General features: G+C 52.3%; 3 protein-coding genes across 3 annotated transcripts; 2 read left to right on the top strand and 1 right to left on the bottom strand.

Moving 5' to 3' along the window:
• Nucleotides 1–60: 60 nt before the first annotated feature.
• On the top strand, nt 61–3,163 carry EAH_00001810 (GTP-binding protein lepA, putative; the record flags this gene model as incomplete). Its single annotated transcript, XM_013394909.1, has 8 exons — nt 61–142; nt 472–614; nt 1,023–1,149; nt 1,364–1,532; nt 1,722–1,863; nt 2,063–2,462; nt 2,596–2,696; nt 2,894–3,163. The coding sequence occupies 8 exons, from the start codon at nt 61–63 to the stop codon at nt 3,161–3,163; spliced, it is 1,434 nt and encodes a 477-aa protein (XP_013250363.1).
• Nucleotides 3,164–5,191: 2,028 nt separating this feature from the next.
• On the top strand, nt 5,192–5,845 carry EAH_00001800 (hypothetical protein, conserved; the record flags this gene model as incomplete). Its single annotated transcript, XM_013394908.1, has 1 exon — nt 5,192–5,845. The coding sequence occupies one exon, from the start codon at nt 5,192–5,194 to the stop codon at nt 5,843–5,845; it is 654 nt and encodes a 217-aa protein (XP_013250362.1).
• Nucleotides 5,846–6,981: 1,136 nt separating this feature from the next.
• On the bottom strand, nt 6,982–18,593 carry EAH_00001790 (sec63 domain-containing DEAD/DEAH box helicase, putative; the record flags this gene model as incomplete). Its single annotated transcript, XM_013394907.1, has 21 exons — nt 6,982–7,242; nt 7,510–7,632; nt 7,784–7,875; nt 8,082–8,346; nt 8,513–8,703; nt 8,844–9,033; nt 9,547–9,727; nt 9,982–10,219; nt 10,923–11,199; nt 11,421–11,570; nt 11,879–12,172; nt 12,329–12,640; nt 13,013–13,689; nt 13,937–14,170; nt 14,352–14,832; nt 15,070–15,891; nt 16,133–16,360; nt 16,618–17,225; nt 17,397–17,475; nt 17,607–18,020; nt 18,330–18,593. 21 exons carry the CDS (start codon nt 18,591–18,593, stop codon nt 6,982–6,984), a joined length of 6,381 nt encoding a protein of 2,126 aa, XP_013250361.1.
• Nucleotides 18,594–19,085: the final 492 nt, after the last annotated feature.

Genomic DNA, 19,085 nt, shown 5'->3' with positions numbered 1-19,085 from the left:
CTGTCTATCTCCTTCTGGCTCTGCCCTTTGTGTAGAGGAGCATGAATCCCTTGTTTCAGCATGTCCGGTCCTGCGAGATGCGCTTACATATCAGGTCGATCTGGCGGAGTCTCCAGAACAGCTAGCCGAGTTGAAGAAGACGGTGGGGGAAATGGTGGGGATCCCCCCGGAAAGTGTCTTGGAAGTTTCCGCGAAAACAGGGAAAGGTGATCGAGGGGTTGGAGTGCAGTGTTTAGGGGGTTTTCTATCTTACTTTTTGGGACTTGGGATTTAGCTACAGGAGCTTAAGGTTTGGGGTTTATTGTTCGTGGTGTACGACGCAGTGTGAAAGCTCAATGGTTTCGGTTTTGTAGTTCAGGATGTAGCGTTTGACATATAGCGTCCCGGGTGTAGAATTTATATATAAGGATTTGAGGTGTATGGTTTGGGGTTTAGGGTTTGATGGGGGCGGTGTGTGGGTTTGCGCTGTAGGCATTGACGAGCTGCTGGAAGCAATCGTACAGCAGCTGCCTCCGCCAACAGTGAAAGACAGTCCGGGGGCTCTTCTTAAGGCATTGGTGTTTGACAGTTTCTATGACGCTGCAAAAGGCGTGGTCTTAGTTGCTGTAATCAGAGTGAGCTATACCCAGAACCTGAGCCTTGCTGTCATCAGTATGACGGCATGCATGTGCGGGTGGCTGGCGCCCCCGCAAAACTCTAAGCCCTAAATCCTCCACGAAACTGGAAACCTTAAGCCCTGGACTCCAGTTAGGAGTATTGCCGTGGAGCGTCTCAGGAGGGGCGGATAAAGGCTGGGGACGCAGTGACAGCCATAAGATCTAGGCGAAATTTGCATATTAGAGAAGTGGGGTTTATGTTGCCCGAGCGATGCAAGACGGACCGTCTAGTGGCGGGCCAGGCAAGTGATGCTCCTCAGTCAGTATACAGAGTTGAGCGAAGGAGGCAGGAGACTGGGCAGGAAGCAGGAGAAAGGAGATGGAGCAAGTGTAGCGTAGTGGATACGCTTCCTGCTGCTGTTGCAGGTCGGGTACATATGTAGCAACTTACGGGGGACTTCAGACGTTCACGTAGGAGACACTCTCTGTCTTTCCCAGTCTCCCACACCGCCCTTCCCCGGGTTCGAACCGCCTAAGCGCCTGGTCTACGCTGGTGAGCTGCTGCGGGTGCTGCTGCCACCATTGCCTGGCGGCTGAACTCCTCGTGCGCCGTTCCCTAGTATCACCATAAACCCGAAACTCGCATGTGGAAGGCCTTTGCTTGTTTGTTTTCCGACGTGGTTTGCAAGCTGAGGCTTGCAAGCTGAGGTTTGGCCTGTTAGTACCTAGGGTCTAGGGTTGTGGGTTTGGGGTGTGGGTGAGCATAGGGGTGTATCCAGAAGACCCTAGCGAATACGAAAAACTCAAGGTGTCTCTACAGCGTCTGATGTTGACGGACGCCGCAGTAGAGGCGCAACCGGCGGTCTCACAGGCTCTGGGCCCGGGCTTCCGCTGCGGCTTCTTGGGCGCTCTGCACATGGAGGTCGTTCACCAGCGGTAGGAGTCTTGCAGCAGCAGCAGAAGCAGGCCTCTCCACTTAGTTGTCTCGCAGGGTCACTCGGTATTGCTGCTTGGAGCAGGTGGAGAGAACAAGTGCTGGGGGATGCGAGGGAAGGCAAGCGTGCGTGTGGGCAGTATTGTATTTGTGTGCCGTGTGTGTGATTGTTGTTGCGCTTTCTGCTGTAGACTCGAGGCGGAGTTCGGACAGCGGACGTTGCTGACTTCTCCTGGAGTTACGTTCTTCGTTGAGACACCAGATGGTCGCCGTCTCCCCGTCGTAAGCCCTGCGGAGCTGCCTAAGGGTTGCCGAGAGCTACTGGAGCCGATGGTCTGTATGCAGGGGAGCCAGGGTCTTTTGTATCCTGCGCCTCGCCCTCAGCTAATTGCCCCCCTACACAGCTGCTCTTCTTTCTCCTACAGCCTCAGAGTTGCGCAGTTACGCGAATGGGTCTCAATCCCTGATGCGCCTGGCATAAACACTTGCGCACCACGAGAGGCTGCGCTTGGGTTATCCTCTCTCCTTTTAGGCAAATCTCACGGTTGTTGCGCCGATGGAGTTTATGGCTGCTATCGACCGACTGGCCTTTGACCGGAGAGGTGAACGCCTCGAGTGCCACATCTTGCAGCAACAGCACCAGCAAATGATGCTACAGCGCTATTGTGCAACTGCTGTTCGTCTGGTGTACAAACTCCCTCTGGCGGAGATCCTGGTGGACTTCGCCGACAAGCTGCAGAGCGTTACAAGCGGTGCGGCCACCTTCGACGTAGAGGATGCAGGCAAGTGCCCGCTGCGATCGCTGCTGCTGCCGCTGCTGCCGCTGCTCTTCCCAGTACCACTGCGCCACTGCGCCGCTAATTGCTTGCCTAGGCACCGTTCGGCGCGTCTCGGTTGCATTGACTGGGGGAACGGGGCAGCGTGCTTGGGGTGTACGTACGCCTAAACAATTGAATGGAGTTTCGCACTGTTTTCGTTCGGTCGTGATGACGTGAGAGTTGTGCCTTCGAGGGCGACGGGGGGTATGCAGAGGTGCTTCACGCGCCGTGGTGTACTTATACCCAGGGTACGAACTATCGAAAGTGTCGAGCGTCTGCTTCTTGGTGAATGGAGAGCCTGTCGACGCCTTAGGCCTACTTGTTCATCATTCCAGAGCGAAGGAAGTGGTGGGGCTGGCTTTGCATGCATGCACCTTTCAACGAATTATGGAGGAGGGCAGTTGAGGGAATTTGCTTGCGTTGGGACAGCCCTTGCTGTTGTTGCACGCGCACCTTCCCACACTTGGGAGGATTATACGTACAGTGCAGACGCTTGCACCCATACTTGCGAGGTACGAACGCATGTGTTTGCGTGTGTGTTGCAGGCGGTTCGCCTTACGGAGCAGCTTGGAAAGGCGATTCCGGCGCAGCAGTTTGAAGTTGCAGTACAGGGGACAGTGAATGGTCGTATTACAGCTCGTGCCACAGTGAAGGCTCTGCGGAAAGATGTGACGGCCAAGTGCTACGGGGGCGACGTCACCCGGAAGCTGAAGCTCCTCAACAAGCAGAAGGCAGGGAAAAAGAAAATGAAGGCCATTGGGAATGTTCATATTCCCTCTAAAGCCTTCTTAGGCCTCCTCAAACTCAAAGACTGATACACCAAACGACCCGCCAACGACGGGCGCCTTTGCTGCCCAGCTCTTTTCTACATCATTCACCTGCTCCCATCAGCGTGCCTCTCCACCCATTTGTTTGTTTTCTGTCCCTCTTGCCCTGTCCTTTTTTCCTCTGGTCTTCCCCTGTCCCTGCCGTTTTGTTTGTTCGTCTTGTGTCTCTCCACTATCTCCTCGTGGTATCGTTCTCTTACGTCTTTTCCTGCCTGCCTCTGTGTGTCTTTCCTTCTTTGTTCCTGTCTCTTCTGATTCTGTCACTTCCTACCTCCCTTGTAGGTTTGGTTATCTGTGGCTAGCATCGAGGTTCTACGGCAGTTTTGCGCTCCATTCTTCCTATGCTAGGGCATTAGTGTTAGCATCTCCGTTGTACGTACGCCACAACACTGATGTTAACAGTTCAGTTTTATAACTATGGGCGGCGAGAAACGTAGCCGCATACCAAGCAACGAACTTCCATCAACGGTTGCTGCTGCTTCAGCAGCTGCTGTTGCTGCTCACTGGGTACGGCCGATTCGGCCCGTCCTCGACGGCGGCCCCTTCGGTGTTTCCCCTCAGGTTCAATGCGGCAGCGACAACAACAGTAGCAGCTGCAACTACTGCTACTTCCGCAACAACGACATGCCGCGGGTACGCACAGGCAGGGTCTTTCGAAGTCGGCCCCAGTTCCCCTGTTCCCTTCGCCACGCACGGGGCTGGTGCTGCTGTTCCTGCCGCTGCCAAGGCTGCAGCGGGGTACAGCTTTCTGTGTTGGCCCCTGGGAGTCCTGCCACTTCGGCCTCTTTACCTGTATCCTCTGCGAGACATTTGCTCTGTAGCAGAAGGTGCTGCAGGCACTCCTGCTACTGTTGGAGGTGCTGTTGCTGCAGCAACGGCAGCCCTGTATATATTGCCTAACTCTGGTGTTCTGCGGCAAGAGCAGCGAGAAACAACTGCTACAGCAGCTGTGCTTCACGGAGGCATGCAGCCTTAGCACGTGCTTCCGTGCCACTTCATGCAGCTGCAGCAGCAGCACGCGCGACAGTGTGGGGCTCTTCGTGCTGAGGTGCACAGACGCTTGGAATAAGAAGTTAAGCCGCCGCTGTGCTGGTGACGCAGCAGCAGGAATCGGTGTTGCTGCAGCAGGAATTGGCGATGCTCCAGCAGCAATCGGTCCTTCTGCATGGGCAACAGGCCCGGCTGCCAATAATTCCAGTGGCGCTGAAGCTGTTGTTATTGGCTGAGAGTTCTTAGCCCCTGCAGTGCCAGCTACTGCTGCAGTAGCTGGACTGGGAGGAGCTGCTGAGATACCTTGCCCCCCCGCGGGCGTCAACAGAGCATACATCGCTGCCCTTAGGCACCGTGAGTGGCCGCTTGTGTCTGCGGCTTACGACGAATACTTGTTTGAATTAACGCATATTTTCAGCATAGTCGGCCACTCAAGAACTAGCACCAGCTTTCTGCCATCTACATGCAAGGTAAACGTGGGGCCCAAGCAGAGCAGGCAAGCCCCGCAGGCAGCAGTTCAGGGATGCTTTTCTTCTGAACAGCAACTTAGATAATATATAATTATGGAATCGTAACTAAATACTGTTTAACAAGAAGTACGCCTGAGGGCTTCCCAGTTTCGCCGATGTTGAGCTAATACGGCGTGTAACCACCGCTGCGGCTCCGTATGCTGCGCAACGGCAAAACGAACTATTCCTCAGCAACTCAGGTTGCAGCGGCAGTATCTGCAGCACCAAGAACCCGCATATGCATAGCAATCCAGTCACCGCAACAGCCCTACATCTGCTGTATCAGCAACAGTAGCTGAAGCAGCAGAAGTCGGCATACCTGCGAGGATCCCACGGCGGCAGCCCTGCCCTCGTTGCAGCAGCAGTGGCTGGAACAACTGCAGTAGAGGCAACGACAGCACCAACTGCAGAATCGGAAGCAGCTGCAGTAGAGCAGCACCAGCAGCAGCGGCAAGGCAGACTGCAAGAGGGGAGTGCCAATGAGTCTCCTCTTTGATTCTTCTGTGCTTGAATGCTGATGGAAGGGACAGAACCCTCCAATTTAAAACCAGCGGCCAGCTCATTCACTCCCGCTGCAGCTGAGCATGAAGATGCCTCAGCAAAAGCAGCAGAATCAGCGGCAGATAAACCTGGTTGTGCTACGCGCGCTGCTGCGGGCGGCTCCGCGGGAACATCGGAAGCCCGAGTGAGACGCTTTACGGGGAGCCTCTCTACAGTTTTCCTGCTGCTTCACATTCACTTGCTTCCTGTCGAGCAAGAGCTGCCGAGGCAGCGGTTGAAGGATGTGCGTGCGGATGCAGCAGCAATAACGCGCAGCTTCACTGCTGCTCTGCTTCACCACACCGGACTGGTGGGAGTTGCTTTGTTGCCGTTTAAAGTCTTGAGCTATGATTCAAGGCTTTCCCTTTCGGTTGTGAAGACGGACTCAGTCTCTGCGCCGGCGCTGATTCTTGCGGCAGCCAACATCCACTCCCTGCGAGCAGTTGCTGCCGTGAGGAGCAGCACCAGCGTCACTGTGCCGTGCTTTGTGACGCTGGTGAGGACGGCAGCCTGTCTACACGGGCTGGCTTGCCCGAGGAGACCCACCGCAATGCTGCTGATGCACGAAGATCCCGACGAACGCAGCTGCAGCCGCAGCAGCGGGAGCTTGCCGCACCAGCAGCATGCATGAACTAGGCCTTAAACTCCCTCACCTCTTCTTTTGTCCTTTCTCCTTCTTTGGGATTTGTTAAATGCCTCCGATGCTTCTGGGGATGCCCAATTTGGACGCGCGAACCCTTTATCAACCAGAAAGGATTCCCTTAGTCGACTCCATTCTAAGCACCTTGTAGAGTTTGACTTTCCATGCATAACACGAGTCCCAGCCTTAGTACTATGTCTCTTGGTTACATAATGTATATTTGTGCCTGCAATATATATATATATATATATATATTATATGTGCCTTTAAAGGTGTACCTTTCATAAATCCTTACAATCTCTGCATGTTCGTGCGAATGCCTGGGTGCTGCCGGTCTCCCGTAGTATGCGTGGTGCACGTCTCAACTCCGGCAAAATAAGGAGACAGTCAGCGGCGCACAGCGCTGTCAACATTCCAAGTCGAGGCAGATAGTATAGAGAAAGTTGATGTTTTAACCGCTTCAACGATGATGAGCGTGCAATGCTTTTACGGTCGAAGAGAGATCACCAATACCCTCCTGGCTAGTCAAAATCAAGAATGTCCTTTCTCTGAGAAAGGGCAAAAAAGTGGCATTAAGTTTCCCTGAGAAGCTCAATGCCATTTTCATATGATGAACGAGGTGACCCGTTCAACTCCCTTGCGCACAGTAATTGCCATTGCTCTAATATAAGGTGCATATTAGCCGCTCTTGCCTGCCAACTAGGGGTCGCAAGCGGAGGAGACGCTTGCTTGGGTTGTTGATACGGGGGTGCACTCTGTGAGAGGTAGCTATCGTGAGTAGAAGGGCATACACAAGCAGCGAGCTGCCACACCTATACTGGTATGAGACCCTGTACAGAGCCTTTTGGCCTAGTTAGCGGGGTGGTATGCAGGCAGTGCATACCATAGTGATACATCGACGCCTGGTCGTGACAGAGGAAGGAGGGACGACATGAGGAAGCAAATCGGTATTTGGAAGCTGCTCAGTTGTCAGCCGAGGGCATGCCATCCCTCATGAAAGAACACCCCTTACGAGCAGAGTCACCTCGACCCCTCCTCTTCTTCAAAACGAGGGGGTGCGGCTGCTGGGCTTACCGGGAGACTTGTATTTTTGCATGCATGAGAATATCAGAGTATGTACGCATGAGCTAGCGGACGCGGATCTCGAACTTATGTTCCTGGTCGGCTCCGATGTAGCTGTCGCACATTAGGAAGAGCACGAATTGATGCTTTCCAGGCGTCTCGGGAGCTTCGAAGGCCAGCTTGATAGTGCTGCTTTGTTTTGTGACGGAAATCCGCTTAATCGCGTTCAGCCCGTTGGGAGCCGACTGGCCAATGACCAACCACCACTGCTCCTCCTTCTCCTTGGGGAATAAGGGTGCGTACACGGGGCCCACAGTATCTCCGTCCTGAGCACAGCCCCACAAACTTATTCCTTAGCCAAAAAGCCTAAGGGCATTCAACACCCGTATATCCGGCGCGCTGCCATGCACATTAAAATACGGAGAACAGGATTAAAAAGAACGCTAAGCCAGATAAACGAGCTTAAAAGAGAAGGCGCATGCCTTTCTACCTGGCGCGCTTCATTAAAAGAACTCTAAACCTGGATGGAGCAACAGAAACTGTGGAAACACCGGGCACCTCCCAGAGATGCCGGAGAGGGCCCTCGAACCCACCGCTAAGTCTCGTTCCAGTTGCACGGTGCACTGAATGTTTTCTCCTGGGCTTATATTTTCGGTCTTGGACAGTTCAAACTCTAGGGAGATGACGGGGTATCTGTTGCTCGCCTTGGCGACTTCCTGCAAGAAAAACCCAATAACCATCATAACTAGGTTTCCAAAAACCACAAACTCGCACGCACGCGTGCATGTAACCTTCAATGCATTCGCGAACGCAAGCACACAAACTCTGCCAATGCAGGCTAGCCGTGGAGCATCAACAACCTCGTACTCGGAGTTGCGCCTGAGTAAGGGACGCAAGCAGCTTCTCTCTCTGCCCGTCTTCCATGTTCATGAAGTCGAAGACATCCTTCACCTCCATTGCTGAGGCGCCCACAACACCGCACTCCCCTGTCAATTGTCGCATACATGTCCCAGTGTGCGGCCCTGCTCCCTCTTAACCAGCTGCAATGTACAACACTGCGGCTTTAATCCTGTGTCGCGTGTCCTCTTTTCATTTGCCACTCGGTTACAGATACGAGTTTTTGCATTTAGGGTTTGGGTTTTAGGGCGTGGGCTTGTGAACTTGCCGTTGGCAGCCTTGACAAGGTCTGTACTAAAGTGGGGGAGTTGTCTGAGAGCCGAAGCCTGCAGTTTGTTTTGTTCGCCAGAACCCGCATGCAGAACGGCCTGGACAAGGGCTTGGGAGATCTCCATGGCGGCTAAGGCGGGGATCAACCACCCGTTGCTAGCTATGACGTCCACCAATGCATGCAGTAGCCTCACGCACGGCTCCAGCACCTGCTTTTGATCCGCAACCAAGTCGCTTGGGAGGCTCGCCCGCTGGCAGTGTGCCTGAAAAGAGACAGTAGGCCACGTCCCAACCCCAATCCCTACGCACGCAACCAGAACCTTTTCCGGCGTCAGCGCCTCCAACGTCCATGTCGTCAAACCAATTCAGAAGCAAGGCAGCAGCTAGGCAGCAGCAACGAATCAGCAGCCAGCTCACATGCAGCAGCACCAGGGCCTTCGTGCTGGCCTTCGTGAAGTCTACGGTGGCAGGTAGCTTGAGCCCAATACGTTGGGCAATGCCCTTGAGAACTGTCTCCTCTCCCGGTCGGAGGGGCAGCGACCCGAACTCCGCTGCAGCCGAGAGGATCTCCAACAGCGCTCGGCGTTTAGATGTAGGGGAGAGAGAACGGTTAAAAAGCTCTGCATAGGAGCAGAGCGCACAGAGCCCTCACCTCTTGCCTGCTTCCCCCGACTTCGAAAGTGCGTGAAACGAGCAACGCAGTGATACTAACAGAGTAACTACTTACGCAGAACAAAGGGCGTGCCGTTGCCGTACTCACCAATCGTTGCGACTTTCACATAGTAGAAGGCAGAAATAAGCCCCAGGTTCAGAGGCTCCAGGTCCACCTCGTTCTTTTCCGCCACGCACTGGGCCTGCTCAAGAGTATGCACTGTAGACTCAACCAACTCCGACAAATAATCACTCAAGTGCTGATGAGATGTTCCCTGCAGGCCATAGTAGTTGGGGTTCTGCGACAGCCCAAGGCGCAACAGCACGCATGCGGCACAGCTTTGGAGAAACAAAAAGCTTGGCTCCCTATGAGGCGCACCCAGCAATAGGCAGAATGTTCAGGACGAGAACTATTCCAGGCACCAAACGTATAGGCGCTTGCATGCGCCAACCACGTGAATGAGCCCAGCTATTACAGCCTGCAAGGAACATCTTAGTGATCATTTGTCGGAGTTGGTGGGATCCACAACAAAATCGAGAAAATGGGAAATGCTTGGACCCATATCGTCGTGAGAGGCCAACAGGCAAGCATCTTGCTCTCCCAAAAGAAAGGAGCATGCCCGTTGATGTGCGTTGTTCTCTGCCTATTTGCGTGCTGTGTGCTGTGCAGCTTTTGTGCAGATGTCTACCTAAGTTTTTCACGCCACCTCTCAACTTGCCTTGGAGAGTCTTCTGTACAGGAAGGACCAGGTGAGCCAATCGACGGCATCCTGTTTGCTTTCGATTGTTTTTAGAACGACTTCTGCATTGACGTGGTCTTGAAGGTGTTGTTCAAGTTGCGACTCGATCGGCAACGGCTCAAAAATAAACTTCTTGTAATACTCCCTTTTGCTGGATGGGCAAAGAAGCACTACATACCCGTGCTTGTCGATTCCAGGGCGCGTCGCCCGGCCTAACATCTGCAGGACGTCTGCAATTGGGTAGTCTTCATATCTGCAGCGTAAGGCGCGTGAAAACCAAAACGGATAAATGATGGATTGAAGGCAAGGCGATAATCCATCAGTGCACGCATGCACGTGGTGATCATAATATCGATAACAGGAAGTGTTAGCCAACACTGCTAACTCTAGTGCCTGCAGTGCCGCCGCGCCGCTCCCCCGTGTGAGTATGTACTTTTCCCCAACACCGTTTCACTGAAGCTTGATAGCTTCAGCGCCATATTAGTACGACAACGTGCGAAGACGCACCCGTTTTCCGTGAACCGTTTGGTGTCGACAATAACAACCAAATGGGAGCTCATCTGGAGGCCCCACGCGGACTCCTCCGCGACAACAACAACCTGAATGGCCCCGCTGGAATGTAGCTGCTGCACCAGCAGCCGTTCGGCAGCAGACAATCCCGAATGGTACAGGCCAACGCCGTAGGACAGCGTTTCCAATAGCATTTTGTCGCGCACGATCGAGGTGTACTGTTTCATCGTGTCGTCTGCGACAGCGCAAGATGGTAAAAGCAAGTGCGTGGAAGGCGCGAAAAATTTTATTGCACCGCAACTGTCGATCCACACATTCAAACCGGAAGCAATCCTGATCCTTTGGGCCACTTGGCACACAGTGGAAGCTGCTTGCCTGAAACGTGCAGATACTTCTTTGGTTGATCGTCCGCTGCCGTTTGCAGTAAAAGGTCAATCGCGGTGAGTCTGCACTGTTTCCTGTCTGAGCAGAAGACAAGTACGTTCTTGAGTTTGCGGCTGCTGCGGCTCCTGCTGTCATCAGTTGGAGCCGTATAAAGCTTTATCGCTTGATGCACTGCCCGAGACATGGCCAACAGACGCGCTTCTCTGTTGTACACGTCGAAACCATGCAACGAAATTTCCAAAGGCACTGTGCGTACGCTCGGATGGAAGTTGAATAGACCTGAAGGTCGCACGTACCACACATCCCACAAGCTCGAACGTGGCAGGCCATGACAAAAACCAATGTATTTATCTTATAATCAATAAAAAAAGAAACCCCGGAGTTGGTTTGTGTGTATGCGTTCCATGGTCAACTCTGCGAGGCCTATAGCACTGAAGTCGCAAAGCTGTGGGACCTTTGGACTTGGGAGCTCAGGCGGCCTTCCGACGAACGTGATTTGTCTGCACCTCCGTAAAACATATATTGGCATGGGGATTGGCTGTCGTGTTGCTCACCAGTTGCAGATACCCCTAGCCAATCTGCGACGTCCTTGGCATTCGAAAGAGAATTGGCGCATGCAACGATGCGGACTGGCTGAGGAAGCTGCGCGGAGATGTACCGCATTCTCGAAAGGCACACCTCAAGAGTGGAGCCTACGGGAGAATTGAGCAGATGCAGATCGTCCACCACCAACAAGCGAATCGACTGTAACACTTTACGAGTCTTCCAGCGACGAGACAAGAAATCCCACTTGTCTGGTGTAGATACCACGATATGTGACTGCTCCAAAATCTGAACCGGCATACGCCCAAACGCAGTCAAACATGTTCGCACGTGCACCACTATCAACCTCTACTCAGAGCCAGCCTACAATGTCGCATGGCTTTGCACGAACGCACATAGGGCACAAAAAAATCTCAAGGTTCAAGCCTTTTCACTGTGTTTTCCTAAAGCGTTCAGCGGGAAGGTACTGCTGATTTGCTTGCAGCGCCGCCCAGTGAAAAAAACAATACCTTCAGGTCCGCATGCAGATCACCCGTCAGTTCTGCGATTTTCAGTCCCAGGCCACTGCCTAGTTTGGAGCTCCACTGTCGCAGCGTCTCCTGCACTACGGACGAGTAAGGTGCAAGGTAAACCGCCTTCCAAGCGCTAGATGGTTCTGTCTTGAGCATTCTCAAGATGGCAAACTCAATGCATATCTCCTTGCCGCTCGTCGGAGGTAAACAAAGCAATACAGGTTCGCTCGTCGAGTACAACGTGGAAAATACCTGAAGGTGCAGGAATACTAGAGCAATGTGACAGGCGATGCTTCAACCTCCAGAAGCCACCAGTCAACGTACCAGCGAGGCACAAAGCAAAATTCTATAACACAAGCCAGCCAAACAGTAGGTGACTCCCCACTAATTAGGGCTTTTACCCCCAAGACATGGGAGAAAAAAGTGCTGCTCCTGCGGAGCTAACCAGTTGTTACCTGCGTTTGAATGGGGTTAAACGCCTTAATGCCTTCCTTCTTGTACAGTTCCTCCGCCTTCTTATCATGCAGAGACGACACAGGCAGCGGCTGCAGATCTAGCAGCTCTGCATGAGGCATGGGTTTCTCCGGTAAGATAAGGTTTCTGAAGGAAATAGGCAGTGACGCCGTGGAGTGAAGCCAGCGATCTGATATAGCGCGGATGCAGTAACTGGGGGGGATCGGGTCGGTCACCGGCAAAGTAAAAGTTAGGGTATGTTCAATTTCTCCTTGGAAGGCTGGTAAGATGAACATCTGCGCAAGTACCAGAAGTAACTGCTAACAGCAAGAGGATTCAGCGGACTGCATGCCTCCCTAGAACGCCGACAGGAGTACCGGAGTGGGCTCGTAGCCGGCATCCTACACGATGAGCAAGTGCGGTTTAGATGCATTTGAGCGTCATGTGCTAACCTCATGATGGAGAATCTGTTCGCAGTCGACGTCATGCACAAGGATCCAGAAGACTTCGCCATTGCCGTGAATCTTTTGATCCCACTGGAAATCCGGCGTGATGGTCAGCTCAACAACAAGGCAGGACCGACTAAGCGGCTGGACAAATGCTGCGAGCTCCAGCTTGGGGAAAGAGTGAATAAGCCTGTGAAGCAGCTTTCCCATCTTCGGTACTCTCACAAGTTCGCCTATTTCAGTTGATGTCAAGTCATAGTAGCGGTCGAAAGGCAAGTCCTTCTTCTCAATTTTGCGCATCAGCTCCTCAGGCAGCACCTGTAACACCGCAGAACGGCAACCGAAAAGGAGCGCAACTGTGGAGTTAGAATACAAAAACTAACGCGAGGCTTAAATGCAAAGTGAATCACGTATCATATGGAAGGGCCAAGTGAAACTTCAGGAGATGCCCACGGATACTGGCTTAACTTCAGTTACAGGGAAAAATAGAAGGAAAAAGAATGTTGACTTGCCCAGCTACAGCAATGTTACTCATGTAAAGAGCGGCAAATAAGACGATACCACTCCATTTACGAAGAACGACCACCTCGAGAAGCCGCTCAAGCGAGCCGTTAGCAAACACCTTTGGAATGAATGGCAATGAATTTCGAGCCCATTATAAGGCAACAGAAGAAATGAAGGAAAACTGACCTTGAATTGACGCAGGGGAGTCATGGTGCTCCACATGCGACCCTGGATCTCGTTGCAAAGCTGTAGGGCCCTTATGGCGAGCTGCGCCCATCCTCTCCTCAAGCAGATGTCGAAAATAGCACGCATGATTCTGTTTGCACTCTGCTGAACATATACCATATCTGCCATCATAGCAAACCCTTCCAGTTTAAGCTTGCTTATATATGCCTGCAAAAGTACATTAACCTTGGAAGATGGTTCATCAGGCGAACCCTTTACAGGGATGGGAACCCGCTCCATCAGCCTCTGCAATTCAAGTTTCTCCTCTTCCCTGACAGGCATGTACTTAAATTCGGAAGAAAGGGAGAAGAGACGGAGCAACTCGATGTCCGATAGAGTCGGCTTCAGATGCTCATTGTACACTGCAATGGTTGCATGCTTGATGTAGTAGTGGCTTGCCACCCTTCCCATCGCTGTCACGTGGATGGTCCCCGTCCTTTTGTCGTACTTGATGAGAAAGTGCCTATCCAATGTCTTGAGAGCGGAGTCCGCCAGGTTAATGCAGTACTGCTCAAGAAGCTTGTCACCCACTACCAAGTCTGGCGGTATACCGTACAGCGAAGGCGCCTTCAGCATCCTGACGTACAGATATGTATAGCCCAGCCAGTGAACGGCGTCTTCCCTGCTTCTTACGGATCCTGGTACACAAAGACAAGCAGCAGCACGGAGTACCCTAAAACTCAAGTTTTAAAAAAGGAGCCAGTTAATCACTGGCCATATGCCGGCTGCGTCCCGTCCTGCAAACTAGAATCTATCTGCCAGGCAGCAACCGATCCTCCTCTTTTTCGCTCTGGCAGGAGTGGCAAATACAAACCGCCATCAAATGCGGTGAGGACTATTCATCTTGTTAGTCAAAGTGTGCACAAGCGTGTCTCCATAGCTGACCAAGAACGATTTCTGCGTTCAGCATGTCGGGTAGGCACTGGATCATCTGCGACTCGATGGGCAACTGTTGGTTGTTGAGAGAGAGGTAGAACTGCAGTTCACTATGCTGAGTAATCAGGATGGCGTGGCCGCCAGTGTCGTACTGGGGTCGCCCAGCTCGTCCCATCATCTGTAGAATATCCATTGGCGACAGCTCCGACCATGCGCCTTTCTCCGGAAGATACACTTGGGTCCCTGTACACGTGCAAGCGCATCATGGTTGCAAAAGAAGTTACTGAGAATGCGAGCTGCGAAAGAATCGTTCCTAGATAGCCTAATAGGTGGATAAAAACGACATTGCACGATCTCCATCTCGCATCCAAGCACAGGCTCCACGTGTGGGATTTCATATTCTCATGGGTTCAAAAGCACCTACCCATAAATGCAACATGCTGCGGAGGCACTTGCACGACAGATCCTAAAATGCAATTCTGGTCTGCTTGCTCCGTGCAAAAAGGTGCTCCGAAATCCACTGCTGCATTCAAAAGTGCAAAGTACTCACCTTTGATGATGACGGTGTGGGCCGGCAGGTTGACACCCCAAGCGAGAGTGGCAGTAGAAACGAGCACCTGAATATGTCTATCTGCAAAAAGATCTTCTACGAGCTTTCTGTCCGTTCTGGGGAGCCCTGCATGGTGCACTGCGAAGCCGTATGGCAGCAAGTCTTTCAGGTCTTGCGTTTTAACGGCCTCCGCCTCAGCCTGCAAAATTTCCCGACTAGCTGAGAAGTTCTGCAGGAAACGAGGCAACGTGTCCTTCTGCAATGCTGCATCGCAAATGAATTTCGCCGTCTTCACCGTTTCCTTCCGGCTGTGCACAAAGATCAGGACTTGGTTCTTCCCAGCGCACTCCAGAACCTGCAAATGAAAACAGCAGCCCGTGAAGGGGAGATATGCATCTTCGGGGTGCAAAGATGAGCTGGAAGAAAGGCCACAAAGTAGTAGGTACAAAACATGCGTCTTCAACCGCGTGTCGATTGCCTGGTTGAAGTACTGCTGTGATCACGCACACAACAGCGGACAATTCTGCCCACGGCCGCTTGTTGGGTCGGACCCATTCCGAAAAGACACGGTGATTACTAGCAAGCGTCGTACCTTCTCGTATGTGACGTCATTCATTGTGTTGTATCGCCGGATTGCCTTTTTATCTTTGATACCCACATACGTTTGCTTGAGAGGCACAGGGCGATAGTGGTTGCCGAAAACAAAGAGCCCTTTCTCCGGCTTAACCCTTAGAAAGACCGCGACGTCTTCGTAGTTGGGCAGGGTTGCAGAAAGTCCCACTAGTCTGATGTGCTCTTGAGACATTTCAATCTGACGGATTGTGCGCGCGACGATAGCCTCCAATACGGGCCCTCGTGTGTCGTGAAGCAAGTGAATTTCGTCGATGATAACAAGGCGGACAAGTTGGGTGTAGGCCCTCTCCCCAGCTTTCCTGGTGATGATGTCCCATTTTTCCGGCGTTGTAACAATAACTTGTGTCTCTTCAATCTTTTCTCTTGTCAGATTCGCGTCTCCAGTAAGCTCCCGGACTGAAATTCCAAACGGCTGCAGCCTCTGCGAGAACGCCTGAACTTGTTCTGCCACCAGTGCCTTCATGGGCGAGATGTAAATTATCTTGAATCCCTTGAGATCGATGGCTCCTGTAGAAGCGTTTCTGTACTGTCCCACCACGTTCAGCATGGCCAGCATGGCCACGTTCGTTTTGCCTGCTCCCGTAGGGGCGCAAAGCAGCAGATTCTCTTCGTAAGTATTAAAGGCAATATCGTACACTTTCGACTGCAGGGCGTTTAGCCGCTCAATTCCCACACCCGTGAAGGCCGGCTGGCTCCACTCTGGCATGGTAGATATTGCCCGCAGACCCTCTGACTTCTCAGCCGGCCGCTTCAAAGCCGGAACCACCACTTCGTCGTAGCTCTGGGGGAAAAAATCCACAAACACACAGCTTTCGCCTCCTCTCAGCTAAACGCTGCACGGACAGGAATATGCTAGAGCTGGGAAAAACAAGCAAAAGCAATTACGGGTACAAGGGCTCTATCTAGTGCAGGGGTCAACATCCTGTAGGATGTAAGCCTGACAGATGTCTAACGGGTTCCATGCCATCGCTACTATTCCTAGGTGTGTATCGCCTCGGAGCAGCATGTAGGTTACAACTGACCTTCGTCTCGATCCTCTGAGTTCCATCTGGTAGCTTGACCTTTGCATTCGCCATTAAATGGCTACCTTGCTGAAAGGCAATGTTTTGCAAGTCAACAGATCCGGTAGGCTTGCGCTGGGCAGCTTGGCTACTGGGGCCCCCAGGCCCCCCAGGCGTGCCATGGGCGCCTCCTCCCAAAGCAGTGGAGTCGTCGTCAGCTTCTGCAGCTCGAAGAGACGCGTCACGCGCCTGTAAAGGACATGATGGCGCGCACTATACTCAAATATTGAGGAGATGCGTGTGGGACCAGGACCAGGTAAGTGTCGGCCTTCAATAGCATTGCAGGCTCAAGCTGTAGAAGAGCGGAAGATAGACCCTTCCATTCGGCAACTAGGTGAATACTTATAGGCAGCCAGCTCAACGGCAAAGTTTGAACCCCTACTCCAAAATATTTTACCCAATGATGCGCCGCGTGCCTGCATAGGGTGGGTTTGAGTGATGGTTACCTGGGCCTTCGCGGCAAGCGTCGCTGCCTCTTTGCGGACATTAAGAGTGACTTCTTTTTCTTTATTGCGGCGTGAGGTGAGTGCATCTAGCAGTTCAAGGACCTCCTGACCCTCTTGGGTATTCTTCATCTCCTCCCTAATCCCATCCTTCTCTTCTGTAGTTTGCGCCTGCCCCAACCGAATGCAGTAGAAAAGCTTCCACCTGTTTTTCAGTATCTTTTTGGCGAGCTCGAAGTTCTCGTACTTCAGAATCAGCACCAACTTATTCTCACACTCTTGAATATCCGGGATGGGAAGAATAGACAAGATCTCCTTCTCTGTCGCTACAGCCTGATTCGGGTCAGAAAAGACCGCGTTGAGCTCGCGCTGCAGCCAATGTGGGTCAATTTTTGACACGTCTACGGAGTATGCCGACTCTGAGCTATCTACCTCCTCCTCATCGAGATTCTTGGCCGCTAAATACGTCTTTTCCTTTTCTTCTTGTTCTTCCGTCTCTTCATCGTCTTCGTCTTCACCCTCAGCCTCCATGTCCGAATAGCCATAGTCATCCTCTCCCTCATCTTCTTCATCGAAAACCACCGCAACGCCCGCCGTCGTGTCAGGTTCCCCTGGGCAGACAAATGGAACCACAGCATACCATTTCACAGGCATGTCAACAAGTAGCCTTCACGTTTAGAGCATGACTAGACAAGCGTAACGTACTGCAACCCCTTGAGTCACCAGATGCACAGACAGTTTCTGCACTATACGGGTACAAATACGAGAGCAGGCATACATACAAGTCATGCAGTAAGCCTGGATACCAGTGCCGTTGGCGTCTATGCTGGTGTTACTAGAATTTCTTCTTGCGCCACTGCTCTACAGGTAGTCCAGAAAACACGACCAGGGCAACCACTTCCAAAACAACACAGTCAATGTTGTGCGTATCCAACGAAAAGAAACACACGCCGTCAGCGGCCAAGTAATAATCAGAGCAAAGCATGCCCCACCATGGTATGAGGACCAACATTCACCACCCAACACATCACAAAACCGTGGACGCCGGAGAAAAACCAGTACTTGAAAGCTAGTGTACCTCCTTCGTCTCTGTCTTGATCTGCGCCCATAAAGTCTGTGATACTCTTCGAAAGCTGAAACAGTTTTGTGAAACGTTCTTGGGTAATGGGCCCCAGGACTCCTTCTACACCTCGCTTTCTCTCCCCCTCTTTAAGCCCGTCCTCCTTCAAAACCTGCAGCACCTCATCGGCGGCGCCGCGAAGCACTTCGTCCGGCTGGTCGCCCAACTGCTGCTGAAGAACCACGAGCAGCTGTTCGTACACCTGGTTGGTGACGCGAGTGGTCGGGCGGTAGAAGAAATTCTCCGTCACATCTGCATCAAGTACCGTAGCTCCCTTCTTAATGTCCTGTAAGCATTACAAAGATCAAAACGATGGCAAAATTCATCGCAGCCAAGGCTATTGCAGCATCATCTCCAAACCCTCAGTCAACACTACCACACGGTCAGCGTATTCTTAGTCCACAGCGTGTCCGGTAAAACAAAGCACGCAATGGTCTTCGCTTAAGATGCTATTATCAAAAATATCCCCAAGACGAGAGAGCAGTGCCGCTGGTGGCTTCGTGCTCGCACAGATTGCACAAAAGTTCAGTTTGCTGATAGACGCTTTCATGCTCGTTTCTACCGCCACTCTCGCTGGAAGGCGGTTTTTTCTTACCATTTTGGCTCTTTTGGCACCTCCCCCTTCTTTTATCTTGCTCCTTCTCTTTCCAATCTTCTCCTTTTCTTCCTTTTTTAGCCCCCTCTCTGCCTTGTCGCCCATCGGGTACAGCTTCCTTCCTGCGAGGGTTTCGGGCTCCCCGGTAGGTTCCCCTTGGTGGGCCCCACCAGGAGCCCCTGTAAGGTAAGGGTCGCGTTGTAGGACAAGGTTACTGTTCTGTCTGTACTCGAAGCGCTTGAAGCGCTCGAATGCCTCCGCCATCTTCGAGTTGAATGGTTTACGTGAGTGAAGATGAAGGGGAAGTATAAGCGGCCCCTACTCCGCAGAATAAAAACTTGCTTTAGAAATACTTGGTAGAAAGAGAGAAAGAGGGGCAACAGGGAGGGTTAACCTACAGGGAGGCAATCACGAGCAGCCCCAAAGTATCTGCATGTGTTGTTGGTACATTTTGGGTCTAGCCTTAAGGATCAGCTCGTTTTCCCCTTAATGAAGGGTGATAAATAATCTTAGCAATCGGACTTGCAATGCTATTTCCCTAAGAGCCAATGGCAAAAGCTGCCTCCGCATGCAGCAGTCGCCTGATCCAGCCCCAAGTGTCCTGCAGCGGGCCCGTCCTGTATGCATAGCTGCTATTAGGCAGGCCCTGGTGAAAAGTAGCCCAGTGCGACCTAACCACGTCGGTATAGTTTAACATTAAGTAAAGGGCTCAGTTATATGGCATGGATCAAGTAAATTTCCGGGGGATGCATGCAT

This window comes from Eimeria acervulina, genomic scaffold (genome assembly GCF_000499425.1).
Source record: "Eimeria acervulina Houghton genomic scaffold, Eah_scaff6, whole genome shotgun sequence".
NCBI classification, from domain to species: domain Eukaryota; phylum Apicomplexa; class Conoidasida; order Eucoccidiorida; family Eimeriidae; genus Eimeria; species Eimeria acervulina.
The sequence above is the reverse complement of the archived record's forward strand: the minus strand, read 5'-3'. Positions and strand labels throughout refer to the sequence as shown.